The 22,452-nt window shown below is 38.6% G+C and overlaps 1 protein-coding gene across 2 annotated transcripts in view; it reads left to right on the forward strand.

Annotated features, from left to right (window-relative positions):
- Positions 1-22,452, forward strand: part of fkbp10a (FKBP prolyl isomerase 10a) — a 273,156-nt gene that overhangs the window by 189,897 nt on the left and 60,807 nt on the right. For both annotated transcript variants that reach the window (XM_079829365.1, XM_079829366.1), the window contains one exon: positions 12,717-12,880. In XM_079829365.1, coding sequence (XP_079685491.1) covers positions 12,717-12,880 — 164 coding nt within the window. The remainder of the gene's footprint in view (positions 1-12,716; positions 12,881-22,452) is intronic.

The raw sequence follows: 22,452 nt of genomic DNA on the forward strand, positions 1-22,452 counted from the left end.
ATGGCCATCCAAAGCGCTTTACATCTTGCCTCACATTCACCCATTCATACATTGACGGTGGTGTCAGCCATGCAAGGCACCATCCAGCTCGTTCAAACTTTGAGAAAAGTTTGAGGTAAGAAAATATTAATTAATTGCTTAAGCTGGGTCTTCGGGCTATGTATACAGTCAGTTAGTTCATCTCACCTCCCCTCCCGATCCAAATCGTTCTTTCCTTTGTCACTTCACATTTAAACACGTCTGATCCCTGGAAAGTTTAGTTCACCTCTCGTGTCTTCGGATTCGAGCCGAAGACTCGAGAGATTAACTGAACTTTTCTGTTTCCGGTGACTGCATAGCCTTGCCTATGGGGCTGGGACTTGATGAACGAATGACTCAAACCCGAAGACTCGAGAGATGAACTAATCAATTCTGTTTCCTGTACAGAACATATGGGATGCTGCGCATGCACAGTCAACACAAAATGAACAAATCGCTCTCTGAGACAACCCGTTGTTCTCGAGTCATATTAAATATTTGTTAAAAATGAAAGAATCATTCATGAACGACACATCACTAATGTAAAATATGAAACATTTATAATGCAAGTAAATATATAAGAAATATATTATATTATATATTTCTCTATATATGTGTGTTTAAACTTCATGAGTAAATATATCTGCAATATATTTGTCACTCACAAGTGAGAGTGCCCCTGATTACCACCTGAGGGCACTCCACCCCGGACTGTCACTCCATCACAAACTACATTACCCATAATCCTGTGCCCGGACTCATCATCATTCATTGTTTGCACCTGTGTCTCATCACCCCATTACCCCAGCCTATATAAACCATGTTCACTCTATCATTAACTGCTAAGTCTTGTACGTTGTATCACTGCATTTCTGAGCGTTTCCCTGGTTTCATGTCTCTGGTTTTGGATTTCTTGCCTATTCCGTGGATTACCCGTTTGCCTGTCTCTCCTGTTTTGTTTGCCTGATTGGACTGATTACCTGTGTATGACCTGTTGCCTGTTTGTTGACTAAGAGTGTGGATTACCCTCTAAATAAAGCTGCATTTGGATCTTCTACCTTCTGTCTCAGAGCAGTGCGTTACAATATTATACACATGCAGTACCATATCTGATCACAATTAATGCAGCGTCTATTTTTATATCCATTTTTGCCTAGCGTTACATTATATGATCATGCTCCTATGTAAATGCTTTTAAACAATCTAAGCGCGACAAGACACAAGAGAACACGCTGTATGTCAATGTCCTGTCTGTGTGGGTGCATCTCAATCAGTTCCCTATTCAGTAGTCAGGGCACTGATCAGGGATCAGCCACATTCATGTACGTTACACAATATACTGATTCACCACCTAGGAAGATAGGGAGCTAGCTGACAAACACACACACACACACACACACACACACACACACACGCACACACACACGACGCACAGAAATATTTGCGCCAGTCTCGCGCACACATTGAGTTCTCTTTCGCTCTTGAATAAACAATAACAACAACACAGAGAATGTTGCCAAAATGCCAGTTTTGTTGAGTATTCTCATATTAGGAGTCTTAAATGAGTTAAATGACGTCTTAAATGAACGTGAGAAAATGAGATGCGCATGACAGCCAGCGTCATGTTCGGCAGATCTTAAAGGTCCCATGGCGTGGATTTTTTAAATGATTTTATAATGTTTCCTGAGGTGTACTTATATTGTTAGTATGATTTTTACATCATAAAATGTCATAATTTAGAAATAAAAGGCATTTTTCTATTCTGATATTAGCCCTCTGGCTTGAATGCTCTGTTTCAAGGGGTGGGTCTGCTGTGAGACTTCAGTGAAAACGCCCACTGTTGTGATTGGCTGACATGTTTGCATTTGAAATGAGTATTACATCTTGTGGGGGAGGGGGCGTGGTTTAGCGAGGTCTGCACGCACTGCCAGAGAGATGGACTGGGCACTTGTAGACAGAAAGACGGGGAGCTGGAGAAAGACTGCTGAGAAAAGTTATATTCTCCAAATTCTCTGGGCGGCCAAACCAGAGGAAGGGGAGGTAACCTTTCCCCGTATGACGACATACAGGGAAGATTCCAGATTGGCTCGTCTGAGCTCTCATTTTCTCAAAGGCAGAGCAGGACACCCAGAACTCAGTTTACACCTATCAAAATTTCTAGCCACTTGGGGACCATATACAGGCTAGGGGAACTTATATTAATGTTAAAAAATCTCATAAAATGACAGTTTCATGCCATGGGACCTTTAAAGTGACAGCGGCACTGATGATGTCTATCATTAATGTTCATCAAAGAACAAAGGTAACAGAGAAAAGATGATTAATCTATATTTAATTTATTATTTATGCAGTTAAGAAAGGTGTTTGATAACTTTAACATTTATGTATATGTCTAACAGGGAAGGCCACAGGTAAATATAACATTTATTAATAGGTTTATTTAAAGATTGTTTTAAGTCCACTTAAATTAAAAGTTGTTATTTTTTAAAGCCTAATAAATGTTGAAATTGGTAGCTTTTAGTTATACTGTAATGTAATGTCATTAATGTTTCATAGAGACATTAGTATCAGCGCTACTGGCCTTCATTCATTAAAAGATGCCATTACAACAAATATTTAAAGTATGCCATCTTTAAATTGTTTCTACATTAATTTGGAGAGTAACTGTAATTGAATTACAATATCAAAATATTAAAAACTCCAAAAATATTAAAAACTTGCGATTAATCACAATTAATTACAGAAAACAATGACATTAATACGTTTTTTTTTATCGATTCCCAGCATGTATGACTGAATATAAAATTACATACATTATGATATATTAGTACATTTAGTCACATATTTTTAAATAAATGAAAAGCGGCAATTCCTTATGTATTATTCAATATATTGTAATATATTAACACAATATATTATTCTGTATATTTTCAAATATAGTACTGTACTGTTATATAATTTAATATATTGATCATTCATATATAGGGAAATATATTTTCTCTAATTTTCAGTTTTTCTTAAGAACTGGCATGAGAAGGGAATAGATTATCTTTATGATATGTTAGATACATAAGGATATGTTTACACTTTGTTATGGTGTGCAGTGAAGAGGAGAGATGTAGATCTAATTGCAAGCAGTCTTTATTCCAATACCCACGTGCAGGCACGTGCAGAGGGGGGGGCTTTGGGTGCTCGAGCCCCTGCCCTTTTTCAAAATGAATCAAAAGTGCCCCTCTCAGACAAATATCAATGATAATATCGTGGTCAATAAAACTAAATAAATGTGATTATTATAACATGACATTGATGACAATGTATACAATAGTAACGAACGGCTCAAAAGTCGGACAATTTCTGTTGAGGCGTTGCCATAACACGTTGCTATGGGTTGCGTGCGTTTTGATTGATTGCTGATTTTCCTCTGTTCGGAAGCGGCTCTCGAGCCAAATATGGTCCTTTCAGAGAGCATGTGGCCTTACGGGAAAAATGTAAACCAATATTTTTTTTCATCCATAATCAGAGCTAATGTGTTGATTTAATTACAAATCTATATATTATATATTTTAAAGTATTACACAATTCACCAATGCCCGTTTGTCATGTATATACACCAACCAATCTGGCAAAGCAAGTTCAAATTCCATTGGGCATGTGAAGTGGAGCGGTAATTTTCTGTTCTTATAAATCGGTTGAAAACTACGTTACATGGACAGACGAACTAATGTTTCGGGCTTTCGGTAGGGTGCGCGCGTGTACCGAACGGTTATGAATGTAATCTATAACAGTTAACAGTCGGCTTATTTAAAGCGCGGAACACACCTCAATCCGAGTTCCCACACGAACATATTAAGTATTCAGTCCATTTTATCACGAAATTCAAACGATAAATGCCGTTTTAACGCTCTATTATGTGACGTGACAGATAGACGTGTATCAGTTCAACTTCAAGCGGCAGCGCGCGGCGCGCGAGTGAACGTATGGGGCGCCGTTTGTAAAGCGGCTCACGCTGAAAATAACAGCAACATTTTGACACATTTAGCTTCAAACAATGTTTAAAAAACTGGTATGAATTTTTGGCGGTCACTTTTTTAGCACATTTACAACAATATTTGTCAACTTAGAGATATTTTAAATAGTTAAATCTAAATGTTAAATGTTAAATCTAAATGTTAATTGTTAAATCTAAATGTTAAATCTAAATCTAAATGTTAAATCTAAATGTTAAATCTAAATGTTAAATCTAAATCTAAATGTTAAATCTAAATCTAAATGTTAAATCTAAATCTAAATGTTAAATCTAAATCTAAATCTAAATGTTAAATCTAAATCTAAATGCTAAATCTAAATGTTAAATCTAAACGTTAAATCTAAATGTTACATCTAAATCTAAATGTAAAATCTAAATGTTAAATCTAAATGTTAAAACCGGTTATCTGCATTCTGAATTTGCATATTAAATATTTAGTTTCACCTGAAACATTTAGATTCAACATTTAGATTTTACATTTAGATTTAGATCTAACATTTAGATTTAACGTTTAGATTTAACATTTAGATTTAGCATTTAGATTTAGATTTAACATTTCGATTTAGATTTAACATTTAGATTTAGATTTAACATTTAGCTTTAGCATTTAGATTTAGATTTAACATTTAGATTTAACATTTAGATTTAGATTTAACATTTAGATTTAACTATTTAAAATATCTCTAAGTTGACAAATATTGTTGTAAATGTGCTAAAAAAGTGACCGCCAAAAATTCATACCAGTTTTTTAAACATTGTTTGAAGCTAAATGTGTCAAAATGTTGCTGTTATTTTCAGCGTGAGCCGCTTTACAAACGGCGCCCCATATGAACGCGATCATCTCTTCCTAAAGAAATGAATATCTAAAGGTATGTTGAGGATACATTACAACTTACTGAAACGTATCATATGTTGTGTAATCGCTCCATCGGTGTTTCAACCGCGGAAAGACAATAAAACAGCTTGTAAACAAACAATGTCATGTAGAATCACATTTACCTCAGAAGTCATTCAGTGTCCACAGCTGTGAGTTCACCAGAGAGATTAAAGCTACACTATGTAACTTTTCCGTCCACTAGAGGTCGCCTGTTCAAAACAAAGGCGTAGTTTGATGACGCCATGTTGACGCCTGGAGGGTCGAGTGTGAGCGGGTGGTCACGAGTGTGGTGTGACAGCTGGTCGAGAAAGCGGAAGGGAAACGCGGTAGGATTGCTGATTGAGCAAGTGTTTTGGCGGATTTGCATAAACTGTACTGTGACTGTATATCATGTCAACTAGTTCAGATGGAGATGAAATGGATTGGACGATCCCCAAAACAGCAAGATTGAAAAGGGCTTTAAAAGCAAGAAATAGAGGGAAAAGTTGGTCGGAGTATAGCGAGACTGGCGAGGGAAGTACAAGCAAGAAACTGAGATCTAATCAGTCTGAGAAACAGAAAACTGATAACATGGAGAGTGGTCAAGGAAACATATGGAAAGTTATTATTGAGTTTAATCAGGATGGTGGACATTACCACCCGATCAAACTTACTAAGGCAATTGAGAAAGAGATTGGTAAAATTACATTTGCTAGGTTTATGAGCAATAAAAGAATACTGATACATGCAACTAGCAAACAACAACAAGAAAAGATACTGAAAATGTCCTCACTGCAGGGGGAAAGAATGAAAGCACACATACCAGGGGCAATGACAAAAGTGAGAGGAGTTATATCAGGTGTACCATTGAGTATGTCAATGGAAGATGTAAAAAATGAGATTCAGGGAGGTAAAGTGATTGAAGCCACACGGCTTAAAAGTAAACGAGATGGATCATTAAAGGAAACACTATCGGTTGTAGTGCAATTTGAGAAAACTCTACCTAAATCAGTGCAAATAGGGTACATGAATTACAGTGTGAGAGAGTATATTCCCAAACCTATTCGATGCTATAAATGTCAAAGAATGGGACATACAGCACAGCAATGCAAAGGAAAGTTGAGGTGCGCTAGATGTGGTGGTCAGCATGAGTACGGTAAATGTGAAAAGGATACGAAGATTAAATGCTGTAACTGTGGTGGTGAGCATAGTGCTGCGTTTGGAGGATGTGAAGTACAAAGAGAAGCCAGAGAAGCCCAGAGGGTGAAGATACTAAGTAAAGTGTCTTATGCAGAAGCTCTAAAAACAGTGAGAGAAACGGCATCAAATAAAAGCCCCAGTAGAATGGTTCAAAGAAACATAGTAGCAGTTAACCAAACACAAAGGCAGACTCCTGTTCATACTCCGGTTACATGTGATCACAAGTGTGAAGTTGATAAGGAAACATTGGCAGTTAAGAAGATAAACTTTGTGGTTTTCATTTGTCACACTATAAATGTTGCGTCACAGTTGAAAAAGAAAAGTGATAGAATCAAGGCTATTGTGGAGGCAGCAGAAAGATTTCTTGATATAGATGTTAAGGCAGATCAGATACATGAATTGTTAACAGTACTTGGAAATGGGGAAAATGCACAAACTGAGGGTTAGAACACTAATTATGGTAATGCACATACTACAGTGGAACGCCAGAAGCCTCATAGCTAATGGTCAAGAATTTAAAAAATATATTTATGAATTAGATGTAGTTCCAGATGTAGTATGTGTACAAGAAACTTGGTTACAACCACATTTGGACTTTGTTATACCAGGGTTTACTTCTATAAGAAATGATAGGCCTAACAATCAAAATGGTGGAGGGTGTGCTACCTTTCTCAAGGATGGGCTGGCATTTAGAGAGCTCCCTTGTCCAGAGGATATGGAATGTATTATGGTTGAGATATGTAGTCCAAGGAAAGAGGGTCATATTAAGTTAATCAATTTATATAACCCATGCAAAAAATTAATTATTGACAAATTAAAAGAGATGGCAGGGAGTGTATGCAGGAAAGAAATATGGTGTGGAGATTTTAATGCGCATAATAGCCTTTGGGGTAGTAATCATACAGATAGTAATGGGAACATAATGGAAGAAATTATGGAAGAAAGAGTTTTGGTATGCCTTAATAATGGACAGGGTACAAGAATAGATGTGAATAGGGGTATTCTATCATGCTTGGATATTACACTGGTGTCAGAAAGCTTAGTTAAAACATGTGATTGGCATGTTAAGAGAGAAACTACCATAGGAAGTGATCATTTCCCAGTTCTCACTGTAATTAATACACACATTTGTATCCAAGAAGGGATGTCCATAACCAGATGGTGTTATGAGAAAGCAGAATGGGGAAAATTTAGGGCATGTTGTGAAGAGTCAGTTAATCTGGTTACATTTGATGGAAATATAGAAAAATGCACAAAGCAAATTACAGAACACATTATAAATGCAGCAATATGGAGTATCCCACAAAGAACAACAAAGGGAAGGAAGAAAGTGGTACCTTGGTGGAATGAGGAATGTAGCAGAGCTGTTAAAGAACGAAACAAGGCATTTAGAACATTAAAGAAAAATCTTTCATGCGAGAATGTTATAGATTATCAAAGGAAAAGGGCTGTGGCACGTAGGACAATAAAGTATAACAAAAGGAGAAACTGGAGAGAATTCTGTTCTACCATAGGCAGAGGAGTAGAGTTAGGGGATATATGGGCTATGTTCAAGAGAATGAGTGGGAAAAGGACGTCGGTTAAAATTCCAGCTTTGATTGATAGAGAGAAGATGATAGTATCAGATAAAGGAAAGGCAGAAGTGCTAGGGAGGATTTTTGTGGCAGTACACAGTTGTGAACACCTTAGTGATATACATAAACAGCAGAAAGAATTTGCACTTAGAGAGAATAAGGAAGTGAAGGTAAAAAAGGAGGATGGCATGTCAATACTAGATGTGGATTTTACAATGTCAGAACTCAATATAGCTCTGATGGGCACTGGATATACAGCACATGGGCAAGATCAATTATGTTATGCCATGTTCAAACAGTTACCAGTTGAATCATTTAAGTTAATATTAAGACTTTTTAATAAAATTTGGAGGGATGGAATAATACCACATAGTTGGAAAAGTGCAGTAATATTACCTTTCAACAAGCCTGGTAAGGACCCAGCTAATCCTGATAACTATAGACCCATAGCATTGACATCCCACTTGTGCAAATGGATGGAGAGGATAATAGTTCGCAGATTATCACATATATTGGAACAGAGAGGTTTACTGACCAATATTCAAAGTGGATTTAGAAAAGGGCGCTCCACAACAGATGCTTTAGTTAGGGTAAGTAATGATGTGGAAAAGGCATTGAAAATGAAAGAACTAATGACAATTGTATATTTCGACATAGAAAAGGCATATGATACCATGTGGAGGGAAGGTTTGCTTATTAGTAGTAGTATGGGTATTGGAGGAAGGTTGTATAATTGGGTTATGGACTTTTTAACAGGGAGGAAAATTAAAGTTAAAGTTGGATCAGAGGTATCTACAGAATTGAATGTAGACAATGGTATTCCCCAGGGTAGTGCAATTAGTCCGATACTGTTTAACATAATGATTAATGATATTTTTTCAAAAATGGATGGATGCATAAAAACAGCACTATATGCGGATGATGGGGCCATTTGGATGAGAGGAAAGAATGTGTCATATGTATTAGGTAACATAAGGAAAGCAATTAGGGAAGTAGAGATGTGGTCATATAAATGGGGATTCAAGATGTCGACAAGTAAATCTTGTTATATGATGTTTACAAAGAAGCGAAAGTGTCATGTTGAAAGTTTGACATTATATGAGCAGACAATGGTGAAAGTAAATGAATTTAAGTATTTGGGACTATGGTTTGATAGTAGGTGTACATGGAAAACGCATATTAAGCATCTAGAAACTAAATGTAAAAAAGTTATTAACCTGATGAGAGCTGTGGCTGGATGTGACTGGGGTGCAGAAAGGCAGTCGTTAATTAACATCTATAGGGCTTGCCTGAGGTCAGCAATAGATTATGGTTGCATAGTTTATGGTGCAGCGGCAAAAACAATATTTGGAAAAATTTATGTATTACAGCATAGAGCAATACGTATATGCACCGGAGCGGTTAAGACAACCCCCATTAATGCTATACTTATAGAAGCAGGAGAGATGCCTTTGGAGTTGAGAAGAGAGAAACTGGCGATGGCGTATTGGATTAGATTGAAAGGAAGTGGGAAAGAAAACCCAGCAAAAGAAACAATACAGGAATGTTGGGAGTATTCCAAGTTTCAGGGGCTTGGTTTTGGATGGACAAGAGAAATGAGAGTGAGGGAATATGAAATGGAAGCTTTAAATTTTACCACGGCCAATCCAGTTAGTAGAATTCCACCATGGCTCTTTCCAGAAGTAAAGGTTGATATTAATATATTGGAAAAGAAAAGAGAATGGAGAATGGAGGAAATAGGAGTTAAAACAAACCTTTACATAAGAAACAGTTACTATAATTATTTAAAGATTTATACAGATGGATCCAAGAATAAACAGGAATGTGTGGGAGTTGGAGTATATATACCAGAATTTAAAATCCATTTCTCCAAAAGACTATCTGACCGGTTATCAGTGTACACAGCAGAAATAGTAGCAGTCATTATTGCACTACAGTGGGTTGAAGAGGTCAGACCTGATAGGGTGGTACTGTGCACAGACTCTTTGGCTGTAATTAAAAGTATTCAGGCAGTAACATCAATAAGAGAGGATCTACTAATAGAACTTTTTAACAGTTTATTTAGATTATATCGGAGTGGTATAGATATTCAGTTTTGTTGGGTACCAGCACATGAGGGGGTTAAAGGGAATGAGATGGCAGATAAACTGGCCAAAGAGGCACTGCTAAAAGTAATTATAATTACAATTCCACTAGGAAAAGGCGAAGGCAAAGCAGTGGTTAAAAGGAAAGGTCTTGAAATATGGCAGAAACGATGGGAGGAAGACAGGAAAGGTAGGAGATTTTATAAAATACAAAAAAGTGTCAGTATAAAGAGTTTCATGGAAAAGACCAGGCGTGAGGAAATTGTAATGACAAGACTGAGAGTGGATCACACAGGGCTGAATGGTACATTATTTTTAATGGGGAAAAGGAATAGTGAGAACTGTGAAAACTGTGGGGTTAAAGAAAATGTTGAGCATATAATATTGTACTGTACATTGAATGAAGTGGAAAGACAGGTGCTTAAAGATAAGGTTCTAGAGGCAGGGAGGGAGTGGAATCTGGTAGGGATACTGGGATCAGAAGGAGATGGAGAAGGAATACGAATCATTAGGATGGCTCTATTTACTTTTTTAAAAGACTCAGGGTTATGGAGTAGAATTTAAAATTACATGATTATACACACTCCAGTACAGTAGGTGGCGGCATGCACCTAAACGTTGTTTGCAGTCCGCCATTAAATAAGAGAAGAAGAAGAAGAAGAAGAATGACGCCATGTTTGAGCGCAGAATCTCGGGACATGTGGTCTTCACCTCACAGCCGGTGGGAAACAGTCAGGATAGGACTCGGGCAGAAATCATGTTCATGGATGCGATTATTAACATTACTGTAGTGAAGCAGAGCAGGACCGAGTGTTGTGGAGCTGAGCAAGGCCGCAGGAGCGATTGAAGAGCGGGACTGTTATTATGGCATAGTCGCCGGCGGGACTTTTATTATGACACAGTTGCCGGCGGCACTTCCTCTTCTCCAGTGCTGAGTGTGAGGTAACGCAGCTCTGTTTATCGTATTAGATATATCTGAGTGTGTTGAAAAGGAAGTTATGACGTTCGCTCGGCGGCTGCTATGACACTTGTTCACAATGCAGTGAGAGTAAAGTGTTTCACTGAATAAAACCGGAGACCGAGGGTGACGCAGATATGACGCAATCGACACGCGACTCCCTCACACGCATAGCTCACACGTCCCGGTGTTCTGTCGATTTGTCCTACCTTGTCAGATTTTGCTACCTCCCATTAAAACAGTATGTAGCACGATTCGACAGCAAAAAATGCTGCCTATCAGATTGTGCTACCAGCATCATATTCATCTGATTTGAGGCTTTATTAATATCCATACCTACCCCTACCCTGAACCTACCCTTAAAACTATGTAAATATTTTAAATAAATAAATATTAAATATGGATGTAAAATGCTACCTATCAGATTGTGCTACCAGAATCATATTAATGTGATTTGCTTTATTAATATCCATTAATATCCATACCTACCCCTATCCCTACCCTAAGCCTACCCTTAAAATGTAAATAATAAAAATAAAAAATATTGATGTGGGCATGCGCAGTAAGCCTTGGTAGGACAATCTGACAGGTAGGATGAAATGTCAGGACACCGGCTCCTTGGTTAAAATAGCAATTTTCTCACGATTTACAAATAGTTGAAAACATTTGGGATATTCTAAGTACTCAACTGAACAAAATATATAACACTGGCCTAGTGATTTCTGGATGTTTTACTGCAAAAATCCTACATATTTCACCTTTAACTCTTTCACTGAATACATGCACTATATTAGCCTATATATTCGTTATATTAGCCTATATATATTCATTATATACCACTTAGCCTGTTAGTGATGTCTTGTTTATTTAATGTATGTTTAAATAAACCTGTTATGAAAATTACAGCCACTAAATGATTATATTTCAACAAATAAATAAAATAATAATAATAATTAGATTTACATATTAATGCAAAAACTGCTTTATGTGAAGCTTATGAGTGTTGATTATTATATCTAAAAATAAATAGCAAATGAATTTAGGCTAATAGTTTGGGCTCTGTTGTTAATCTTTAATAGCAATATGTAAGGGCTCCCTATATAGTTTACAGCATTATCTTTAAGAAACTTTTAGTTATAATTGAATTCATTTAAGGACAGACAATTTTTTTTTTATTAAACCACTGTTGAATAAAAATTAATAAAACGCAATTTTGTAAAACTGCTGTACCGAATCCGTACCGAACCGTGACTTCAAAACCGAGATACGTACCGAACCGTCAGTTTTGTGTACCGTTACACCCCTAATATATATATATATATATTTACATATTGCCCCTTTTTTACATTTGAGCCCCTGCCTCTGAAGAACTCTCTGCACGGCCCTGCCCACGTGCTTCAGTCTTTCTTTGCTGGTTGTTGTCTTTACACTCGATTGTAAAACTGTTGCGTTTCCTGTTTCACCTTTTTCACCATTCACGTCTTCCTTTTGGATTTAGTTTTCATGTTTGGATTACTGCCATCTACTTTCCTGTTTGGAGTATCTTTGTCTGTGTTTATATCTCAATGCATGTGCTGAGCGTGGGCACAGTGACTCAGTGGTTAGTGGTGTTCCCCGGTTCGAGCCCCGGCTGAGCCAGGATCCTTATATATCATGACATTAATTTAAAAAATAACGATGTGCACTGATCATCTGATCATATATCATCTATATAATAATAATTTATAATAAACACTGCAACATTCCATAAATATTGACATTTTGATTTTATGGTGACGTTAATGTAAATTGTTGTAATGTGGCTTGGAAATCATAAACAACAACACCTTGGTTCTACATCACTCTCATATGTAAATAGTGTAAAGCATTACTGCCAATGATAACTATGATGGTATGCAAAACATGGTATATACGATCTAGGGTTTGGTCTTTTAGATATCCCAGTTTTCCCTGATCCCCCTGTCTGTCTGTCTGTCTGTCTCTCTCTCGGTTCCTCCAGCGTTGGGTGTACCCAGCAGTGCAGTGTTGCTGTTTGAGCTGGAACTACTACAGCTGCAGAAGGGTGTCCCTGAGGGCTTTTTGTTCATCTGGCTGCAGGACAGTCCTGAACCACTGTTTCTTGTCATGGATGTGAACCAAGACCAGGAGGTACCACTGGAGGAGGTATGTTCTTTGCTATCTGGCTTATTAATGTTACAGGAACCATTTCTTTCTACGTATATACGACTGAGTGGCGCATAGAACGATACCCCATATAGGTCCCCCACAAAAATAGTCAAGTCAAGTCAAGTCAACTTTATTTATATAGCGCTTTTAACAATGTAGATTGTTTCAAAGCAGCTTTACAGTGTTAAACAGGAAAATAATGCAGCATAATTTTATTCAGCTGTATAGCCATTCTGGAAAAATTTCAAGTATCATACAGTGACAGTGTGGGCTTTAGATCAATAATTTGATCAGTAATTTAGTTTAAATGGTTAATTTAGTTTATTATTTAGATGTATTTCGATGTTTAGTTGAAAAATTTAGTGTCCCCAACTGAGCACGCCAAGCCAGAGGCAACAGTGGCAAGGAAACCAAAACCCCATTAGGTGACCTAATGGAGTTGTATTAACATAAAATGTCACTGAATTTTAAGAATAAATGTAATTAAAAATGAAGGATCTAGTCTACTGGGCTTTCTTGAGATATTGACATCTCCAAAAAATGACCACCCAGTCTATTTACAACCCAGTTCATGGGTTGTTTATTTTGCCAAGTTTGTAATTATTTTGCAATCATTTATCATTCAAGAAATTTTGCATGGACGGTGAGGTTGTGGGACCAATTTTTTTAGTCCCATATTACAGTATATGCCACTTGACTATGACGCTTGAAATCTTTGTATATAAATATAAATAATCAATGATAAATTGATTATATATTTTTAAATTGGTCGTTTCACTGTGATATTTGTATTGTAGAGAAACACAATAAACCAGGGCTGCGTTTCCCAAAAGCATTGTAAGCATAAGTAGATCGTAAAAACGATCGCACAAATCATCTTACACTTACGGGCTGTTTCCATCGTAACTTAAGTAGTACTTGAAAATCTTCGTAGAACTACGAGTGTTCTGGAGTAATCGTAACTCCCTAAGTGCATCGTAAGGAGACAGAGCTACGAGGTCACCTGCAGGACAACCGGCGAACTGCACCTATACACTTTACTCCTGTCCAATGTGACTTTAATATTGTTTTTATGTATATTTCTTTATAAATGTTTCCCTTTTTTTGTTTGATTAAATTCATATGGAATAATTCAATAAAGAAATAATAATGAATAAATAAATAAAATAAAAACTACATGACTGAACACTGAATAAATGAAGGAATGAAAAAGTGCACTGCTGTATATGCAGGGCTCTACATAGTGACCATTTCGGGCGCATTTGACCCTGAAAATTACTGCGTGCGACTGCGAAAAAATATTTTGCCGCACCGGTGCGAGTGACCCGATCGATTCTCATGAATAGATGTATAATACAATAGGAATAAAAACTACAACTGCCAAAGTGCATCAACACTGACTGAGCAACTGTTAAGGCCAATTTATACTTCTGCGTTGAGTGCACGCAGAAGGTACGGCGTACCATACGCATAGACGCGTTGGATACGCCGTACCGTACGCCGTAACCTGACGCGCACCTCTCCAAAAATGTAACAACGCGTCAATTCTACGCGGACCGCAAGCGCTGTGATTGGTCTGCCAGAACCCTTCCCTCAGGTCAATAAATAAATAAAAAATCTGCGATAGGAGTGTGTGTGTGTGTGTGTGTGTCCTGAAATGGGATGATAGTTCCTTACGTCTCCTATAACACAATATTTTGTAGTCCAGCGATTCTTTATGGTAGTAAACAAATACATAGATCCGCTATAGTTTACCGAGTATAGTTTATTTATTTTCTCATTAAAACCAAATATGTTAATCAGTAATTGTATATCAAGAACAGGGACACATTAGGGTACATTTCGTGAATGAAGTCTCCGCAACAGCAATCGATTGCTCGAGCCACCGCTACTTAAAACAGCGGCCACGAGCACTCTGCATGATTTCACAAATGCATTCCAGCGCCAGATCGCCTTATTTAACTTTACTAATCAACTAGAGATGCTTAATTTGTATTAGATACAACAACTCAAGCTGCAAGAAAAGCCGCTCTCTCACTGCTGCTGATAATCCGACATGAATGTACACATTCTACACAACAAACTGCTTCTTCTTCGGCTGTTGTCTTGATTACACCATCATGCCCGAGGACACTGCCTACTAGCGTCTGCATGTGTAATTGCACATTGACGCAGACAACAGCGCAGAAGTATAAATGCTCACGACGGCGTCGGCTACGCGCGTACACTACGGCGTACTCTCGACGCAGAAGTATAAATTGGCCTTTACGTTTCGTGCTGCAATCAACTGCTTTTCATGCTTTCTGTCAGCAGAGCAAGTGCAAACAACGTGTGTGACGGACTACACTTCACATATTGTATACACGGTGAAACGGGTGTGACGCAGCCATGCGCACTTACCAGACGCCTCGCGCTGATGTTTCTTTGCAGCCAAGTCCAAATTAACTAGAAATACTTGCTAATTTGGGGGCTTGGGGCAAAAATGCCACCAAAGATTAATTAATAAAAAATAATTTAAAAACGCCCCTGTATGAGTTCTTGATTTAATTTTTATCAGCTGCAGTCCATAACTTTTATTGTGTTTAAAATGACTAGATGTATATATGAGTGAGTACATTCTTCCATTTACATTTACATTTAGTCATTTAGCAGACACTTTTATCCAAAGCGACTTACAAATGAGAGCAATAGAAGCAACTAGAACAGTCAAGGGCAGCAGTATGCAAGTGCTGTAACAAGTCTCAGTTAATCTAGCACAGAACACACGCCAAAAAAAAATAAAAATTTTTTTTATAAATTAGACAGACAGAAAATGAATAGAATGATAAGTGCTATTCTTGACTGGTCAGGTGCTGCTGGAAGAGATGTGTCTTTAGATGTTTTTTGAAAATGGCTACAGACTTGGCCGCACAAATTGAAATAGGCAGGTCATTCCACTAGGTGGGGGCCATCCAGGAAAAGGTCTGTGAGAGCGATTTCATGCCTCTTTGGTATGGCACCCCAGGGCGTCGTTCACTGGCAGAACGTAAGTTCCTGGAGGGTGTGTAAGTCTGAACGAGCTAGTTTAGGTATATTGGTGCAGAGCCAGTGGTTGTTTTGAAGGTGAGCACCAGTGCCTTGAATTTGATGCGAGCGGCTATTGGTAGCCAGTGCAGACTGATGATGAGAGGCGTGACGTGCGCTCTCTTCGGCTCATTAAAGACTACCCTCACCGCTGCATTCTGGATCAGTTGCAAGGGTTTTATAGTGCATGCCGGAAGGCCCGCTAGACGAGCATTACAGTAGTCCAGTCTGGAGAGAACAAGAGCTTGGACCAGGAGTTGTGTGGCCTGCTCTGATAGGAAGGGTCTAATCTTCCTAATGTTGTATAACGCAAATCTGCAGGACCGGGTTGTTGCAGTAATGTGGTCAGTGAATTTTAGCTGATCATCAATCACAACTCCAAGGTTTCTGGCTGTCCTGGACGGAGTTATGGTTGATGATCCTAGCTGAATGGAGAGATTGTGGTGAAGTGCTGGGTTGGCTGAGACCACAAGCAGTTCTGTCTTTGCAAGGTTGAGTTGCAGGTGATGTTCCTTCATCCAGGCCGAAATGTCTGTTAGGCAGGCAGCGATACGAACACCAACCGTGGGATCATCTGGTTGAAATGAGAAGTAGAGTTGAGTGTCGTCGGCATAGCAGTGATAGGAAAAGCCATGTTTCTGAATGACAGACCCCAGTGATGACATGTAGATGGGTAAGAGAAGTGGTCCAAGCACTGAGCCCTGGGGAACTCCAGTTAGATGATGATATGACTTAGACACTTTACCTCTCCATGACACCCTGAAGGACCTACCTGAGAGGTAAGACTTGAACCACTGGAGAGCAGTTCCTGAGATGCCCATCTTCATGAGAGTTGACAGGAGGATCTGGTGATTAACTGTGTCAAAAGCAGCAGACAGATCCAGTAAGATAAGTACTGTGGATTTGGAAGCTGCTCTTGCCTGTCTCAGTGCCTCCGTAACCGAGAGCAGGGCAGTCTCAGTTGAGTGGCCGCTTTTGAAGCCAGATTGGTTGATGTCCAGGAGGTTGTTCTGTTCAAGAAACGTAGAGAGCTGGTTAAACACAACTCGCTCAAGTGTCTTTGCAATGAAAGGCAGAAGGGATACCGGTCGGTAGTTTTCTAAAAGTGCTGGGTTCAGAGAGGGTTTCTTAAGCAGTGGGGTTACCCGAGCCTGCTTAAATGCTGTGGGGAAGGTCCCGGTGTGAAGAGAGGTGTTGACAATGTGAGTGAATGCAGGAGTAACAGAAGAAGAAATGGCCTGAAGGAGGTGGGTGGGGATAGGATCAAGCGGACAGGTAGTGGGATGACTGGAAAGGATGAGTTTGGAGACATCTGCTTCGGAGAGCAGAGAGAAGGAGGGGAGCGTGTGTGTGATGGTTGTTGAGATGTGCGTGTCAGTTTGTGGTGTGGAGAATTGGCTGCTGATGGAGGAGGTTTTGTTTGTGAAAAATGATGCGAAGTCATCAGCTGTAAGAGTTGATGAAGGAGGGGTGGAGGAGGACAAAGGAGCGAAGAGAATGTTTTGAAAAGTGCACGAGAGTCGGAGCAGTTGTTGATTTTGTTGTGGGTGTATGTAGTTTTAGCAGTGGAGACGTTAGTAGAGAAAGAAGCGAGAAGAGACTGATACAGGGTTAGGTCAGTAGCGTTTTTAGTTTTGCGCCACTTCCTCTCTGCCGCCCGCAGTCCAGAGCGATGTTCACGGAGAACATCAGACAGCCACGGGGCAGAGGGGGTGGTGCAGGCTGGCCTGGATGAAACGGGACAAAATTTGTCTAAGCAAGATGTTAGAGTGGAGCAAAGAGTGTCAGTACCAGAGGAGTGCCATCCTCAGGGAAGTGAGAGAGTAAAATATCCAATTCCTCCAAGAAGTTACCCAGTTGACCTGTAGGGCGATAAACAACTACGATATGGATTTTAGCAGGGTGAGTGATAGTGATTGAGTGTGATTCAAATGAACTGTTGCCAAATAGAGAAGGAATGGGCTCAAATTTCCAATCATTTGAGATGAGCAAACCAGTACCTCCACCCCTCCCAAATGGGCGAGGGGTGTGTGACAAAGTGAAATTAGTAGAGAGGGCCGCAGGAGTGGCAGTGTCTTCTGGTTTGATCCAGGTCTCAGTTAGGGCCATGAGACTGAGATGTGAATGAGTTGAAATAGATGAAATAAAGTCTGCTTTGTTTACAGCAGACTGGCAGTTCCAGAGACCAATTGGAATGGACATTAATGTAGTAGAGGAAATAGGTACACTACGCAGATTATTAGGATTACGGCGTCTAGAATGTACAGAGCATGATTTACGGGTGTATGTGGTAATAGTAGGGATTTGAAAGCACATAGTGAAAATTGTTCAGAGAAATAAACAGATGAAAACAAGCATTACACAAAAGAGGACAAAGTAGAAGGAAAGCTATACTCAAGTGCCTTGTCGGTGTCCTTGCTTGAGTGGAGTTGTGCAGAGTAGAGTTGAATGGTCTTTACACGCTTCGGTCTTCACATGATGAGGGCTTCACACGATGAGGGCTTCACACGAGGGCTGCCGCTTCCGCTGCCACGGAGTAACACTCTATTTATACACACTCTAAGTGTCGTTATTGAATACAGCTGGCTACGCCCCGCCGAAACTTTGTTTACTGGCGTGTCTAACGAGAACTTCCCAGACCACGCAAGACTATAACAGCACGTCAATGAATACACTAAACAGACAGACAAACTTTCTACCAGCAAATGAGCTACAAAAACAAATGAGAAATGATACAGTACTCACACGTTTGTTGTCTTCCCTGCTGTTTGATAGCTGCTCTCTCTTCCTGACCTCCTTCCCTGATTTTAATACCCATGCTTATAGTTAGTTTTACAGCAATATTCTCCCAGATTTTTTGTTTTGTTTTTGTTTATTTGTATGACTGCCATTAAACCTACTGAAAATCTTAGGACCCCCTTGAAAACGAGATGATTCATCTTGATGGGTTTATCCTAAAGAATAAAATTTGCTCCACCTGTAAAATAACATTAGTTTCCTCTTTTTTAATTTTTTTTCTTTGTTTTTTGTTTTGATTCAGCCATTTTTTGTCTCCACCTATGTCTAAACTATGTGCTTATATAGATTTTTGACCTCGTAGAATATGATAAGTAGGCTAAACCTTTTGAAATACAAGCGTGTGCTACAACTGCGAGCCATTCTATAAGGTGATTTTTCAGCACTTGACAAACGGACAGTGACTCTTAAGTAGCACTTAAAGCACAGCTACGTGCGATCGTTTTAAGTGCGTGTTTGTGAAACGCACGTGAAAGCAACACGAACGTTCGTAATATCGCTGGTAGAAAATGCTCTTAATAGCTAAGATCGATCGTTATCTGGAAACGCAGCCCTGGATTTAAAGTTCCATCTCACCTGAGTGACCCGCGGCAGCCGCATCTTGCTAAACTTATCCAGCAGTTTTGTGCGCTTCGGAGAACGTGTAAAAAATGCAGACAATCCTCTTAGATTTGAAAAAAAAAAAATCTTGCAATCCTTAATTTTCGATACTCCTTGAGACATCACAAAATTTAATGTGAGTGCATAACAGTGCACAAAAAGAGCCAGAGGGATGTCTTCTTTTATGCGCGCATGTACTCCATTATGTCCCGATGTCATTACAGTGGCTCCGTTATAACACTGTACCACTAACTTTGTTTTGCAATCGTAGCTGCCCAACATTTCAACACTCAAAAAAATAACTCTTTGAATGAACATAAAAAAATCATGGAAAGTATTTCCACATGATTAACTTGCTTTATTTCAGCATTATGCAATTCTGTTATTTCAATGTAATGTACATTGGGTCAACTTAATTTATTAATGTTGATTCAATTTATTTACTATGATTAGGCACATATTAATTTAAAAGTGTCAACCCAACTAATTTGCACTGTTTTGGACCAACAAATTTTTTTTAAGTTAGCCTAACAAAAGTGCTTAATGCTGAAAGAAAGCCATTTAATCACACGGAAATCCTTTCCATGATTTAATTACATTAATTCAAATAATAGCTTTTGAGTATATTTATAAAACCTTTTACAAGATTTTATTGGCTAGCCAGAAGATGGTTTTGTTACATCCATGGCATGCCCAGAGTAGTTTTTTATTATTAAAACAACTTTAATAGTTATAAGTAGGTCTTCACCACAAGCACATGCTCTACACTTCACCACAATGGTAACCTCCAAAAACACTAACAAAACACAAACTTTTAAGTACCAACATAACAAAACATTAAGCATTAAAAAGTCTCTCAATTTTCTCATCTTGTTAAAAATGCATCAAATTGCACTTTATTCAAACATTTACTCTCCAAATTCACCCCCTTTGCAAAGCATGATGGGAAGTGAAAGTCTTATTTATTTGGGTTACTTGATTGAAACATGTTATTTCAAAATGATGTAGCGAGTCAGATAAAATAATAACTCAACGGGGAATTTAATTAAAATGAAAGAGACTCGAATGACACTATAATTTATAAATAATTCAGAATTAATGTTTACACCTTAACTTATTCGTCCGCCGATATGTAAGGACTTAAAGGGGACTCTGTTAAAGGGAAACATGTATATTTAGCTCAAATGAATGAATTAATGAATTCATAGGGAATTTTGAGAGTCCATTTTACAGCCGAGCAAATGACTCGTCCAGCGTTCATTTGAACGGGCCATAAATATCAACTCTGCAGCGGATAATAATATCTGAACAATAGTGAAACACTATTTAACAGCCAGGTAACTTAGATCGGCAGTTCAAGACATTAAATTGATAAGCACATAACACAAGAATAGTTATCTTTGAATACAAACAGAACTTTATTGATTACTCTAACACATTAAACTATCTAACATAAACACACGCACTCGCACATTCACACGTTGCAGAAAGGAAGAAGATGAGGAAAGAATAAGTTCTAAGAGAGAGAAATTATGAAATCCTAAGCAATATATGCATTTATGAAACATGACCTGAAGAAACCATTGATCAGTAATTTAACCTCCTATCGTTTCTTAGGCAGGGTTATTACATTTGATCTAATGCACCAGTTCAGCTCGGAATCGAGAGGCATTACTTGCGTTTGTGTCTCGTGTGTCGTCTGACAAGGGGGATCCCTTTTCCGGCTGGAGAGGGGTTTTCCCGGATCTTTGATTCGCTGAAGGTCTGGTCGACATCTGGGGAAGCCAATCACGTGGCGTGTTGGCGGTTGGATGGAAGTCTTGTGGTCGTTGTTTGAAGTTGAAGCGCGCTTTTGGAGACTCGTTGAGTAACTTTTGCGGCGGAACTTAACAGAACCCGAGACTTAACGGAAAGAAAATAAACTTTAAGTAAAAGAAAGGAAAGTGAGAGAAAAGCAGATGGCCTAAATGAAATCGTTGTTTAACCCATTTTCTCTGATCTTGGTCTGCCACGATCGTCAGATCGTCTCCTGGGAGCTCTCCGTTCAGAACTCAACTCTGGTCAAACTGCTAGGACTTAGCTCATCTCTGAACTGCGAACAGGTCGCGAACCAGCTCGAACTGCTGTGAACAGAACTATGAACTGACTTGAACCGAACTAAAACTGGATTCTTTGTTCGTGTTCTGAGATTAAACACAAATATTTGCCCATCCCCTGGATGGGTTCTGGCAAATTAGGCTTCAGGGGTGACTGTGTCTCCACCCCTCCCATAAAATTGGGTTATCTATAATAATTTAAATCTCTCTCGTGATCGATGGTCGATTTCCTGGGGTCTGGAGCTGAATTGGGCTTTGTGAAGGGGATGTTAATTTGATCGAATCATTTGGAGATTCCTTCATCTATATGTCTGCGCCCATAATTGCTACATTCGCTACAATGAAAACATCAAGTTATGTCAAAAAGTAACGTTTTAAGTCAGTTTAACATGAATCAATTACATTTGAACCAGAAACCTAATATAATGGTGTAAAATCAAGATGAATTGCTTAAATAAAGTGAACAGCATCATAAATCGAGGGGTTACACAGGTAACTTAGGTTCTGTGAATGAAGTCAACACGCCACAGTCTGGGTCAAGTCAAGTCAACTTTATTTACATAGCGCTTTTAACAATGTAGATTGTTTCAAAGCAGCTTTACAGTGTTAAACAGGAAAATAATGCAGCATCATTTTATTCAGCTGTATAGCCATTCTGGAGAAAACGCTGATGTCATCAGTTCATTTCAATTATCATACAGTGACAGTGTGGGCTTTAGATCAATAATTAGATCAGTAATTTAGTTTATATGGTTAACTTAGTTTATTAATTAGATTTATTTCGATGTTTAGTTGAAAAATTTAGTGTCCCCAACTGAGCACGCCAAGCCAGAGGCAACAGTGGCAAGGAAACCAAAACCCCAGTAGGTGACCTAATGGAGAAAAATAAACCTTGGGAGAAACCAGGCTCAGTCGGGGTGCCAGTTCTCCTCTTGCCAATTAACAAACAGCGTATTATTATTATTATTATTCCGGCAGCTTTACAGGTCAGAGGTCATAATAGATCGGAATATT

This window comes from Gobio gobio (assembly GCF_949357685.1).
Source record: "Gobio gobio genome assembly, chromosome: 11".
Lineage (NCBI taxonomy): Eukaryota > Metazoa > Chordata > Actinopteri > Cypriniformes > Gobionidae > Gobio > Gobio gobio.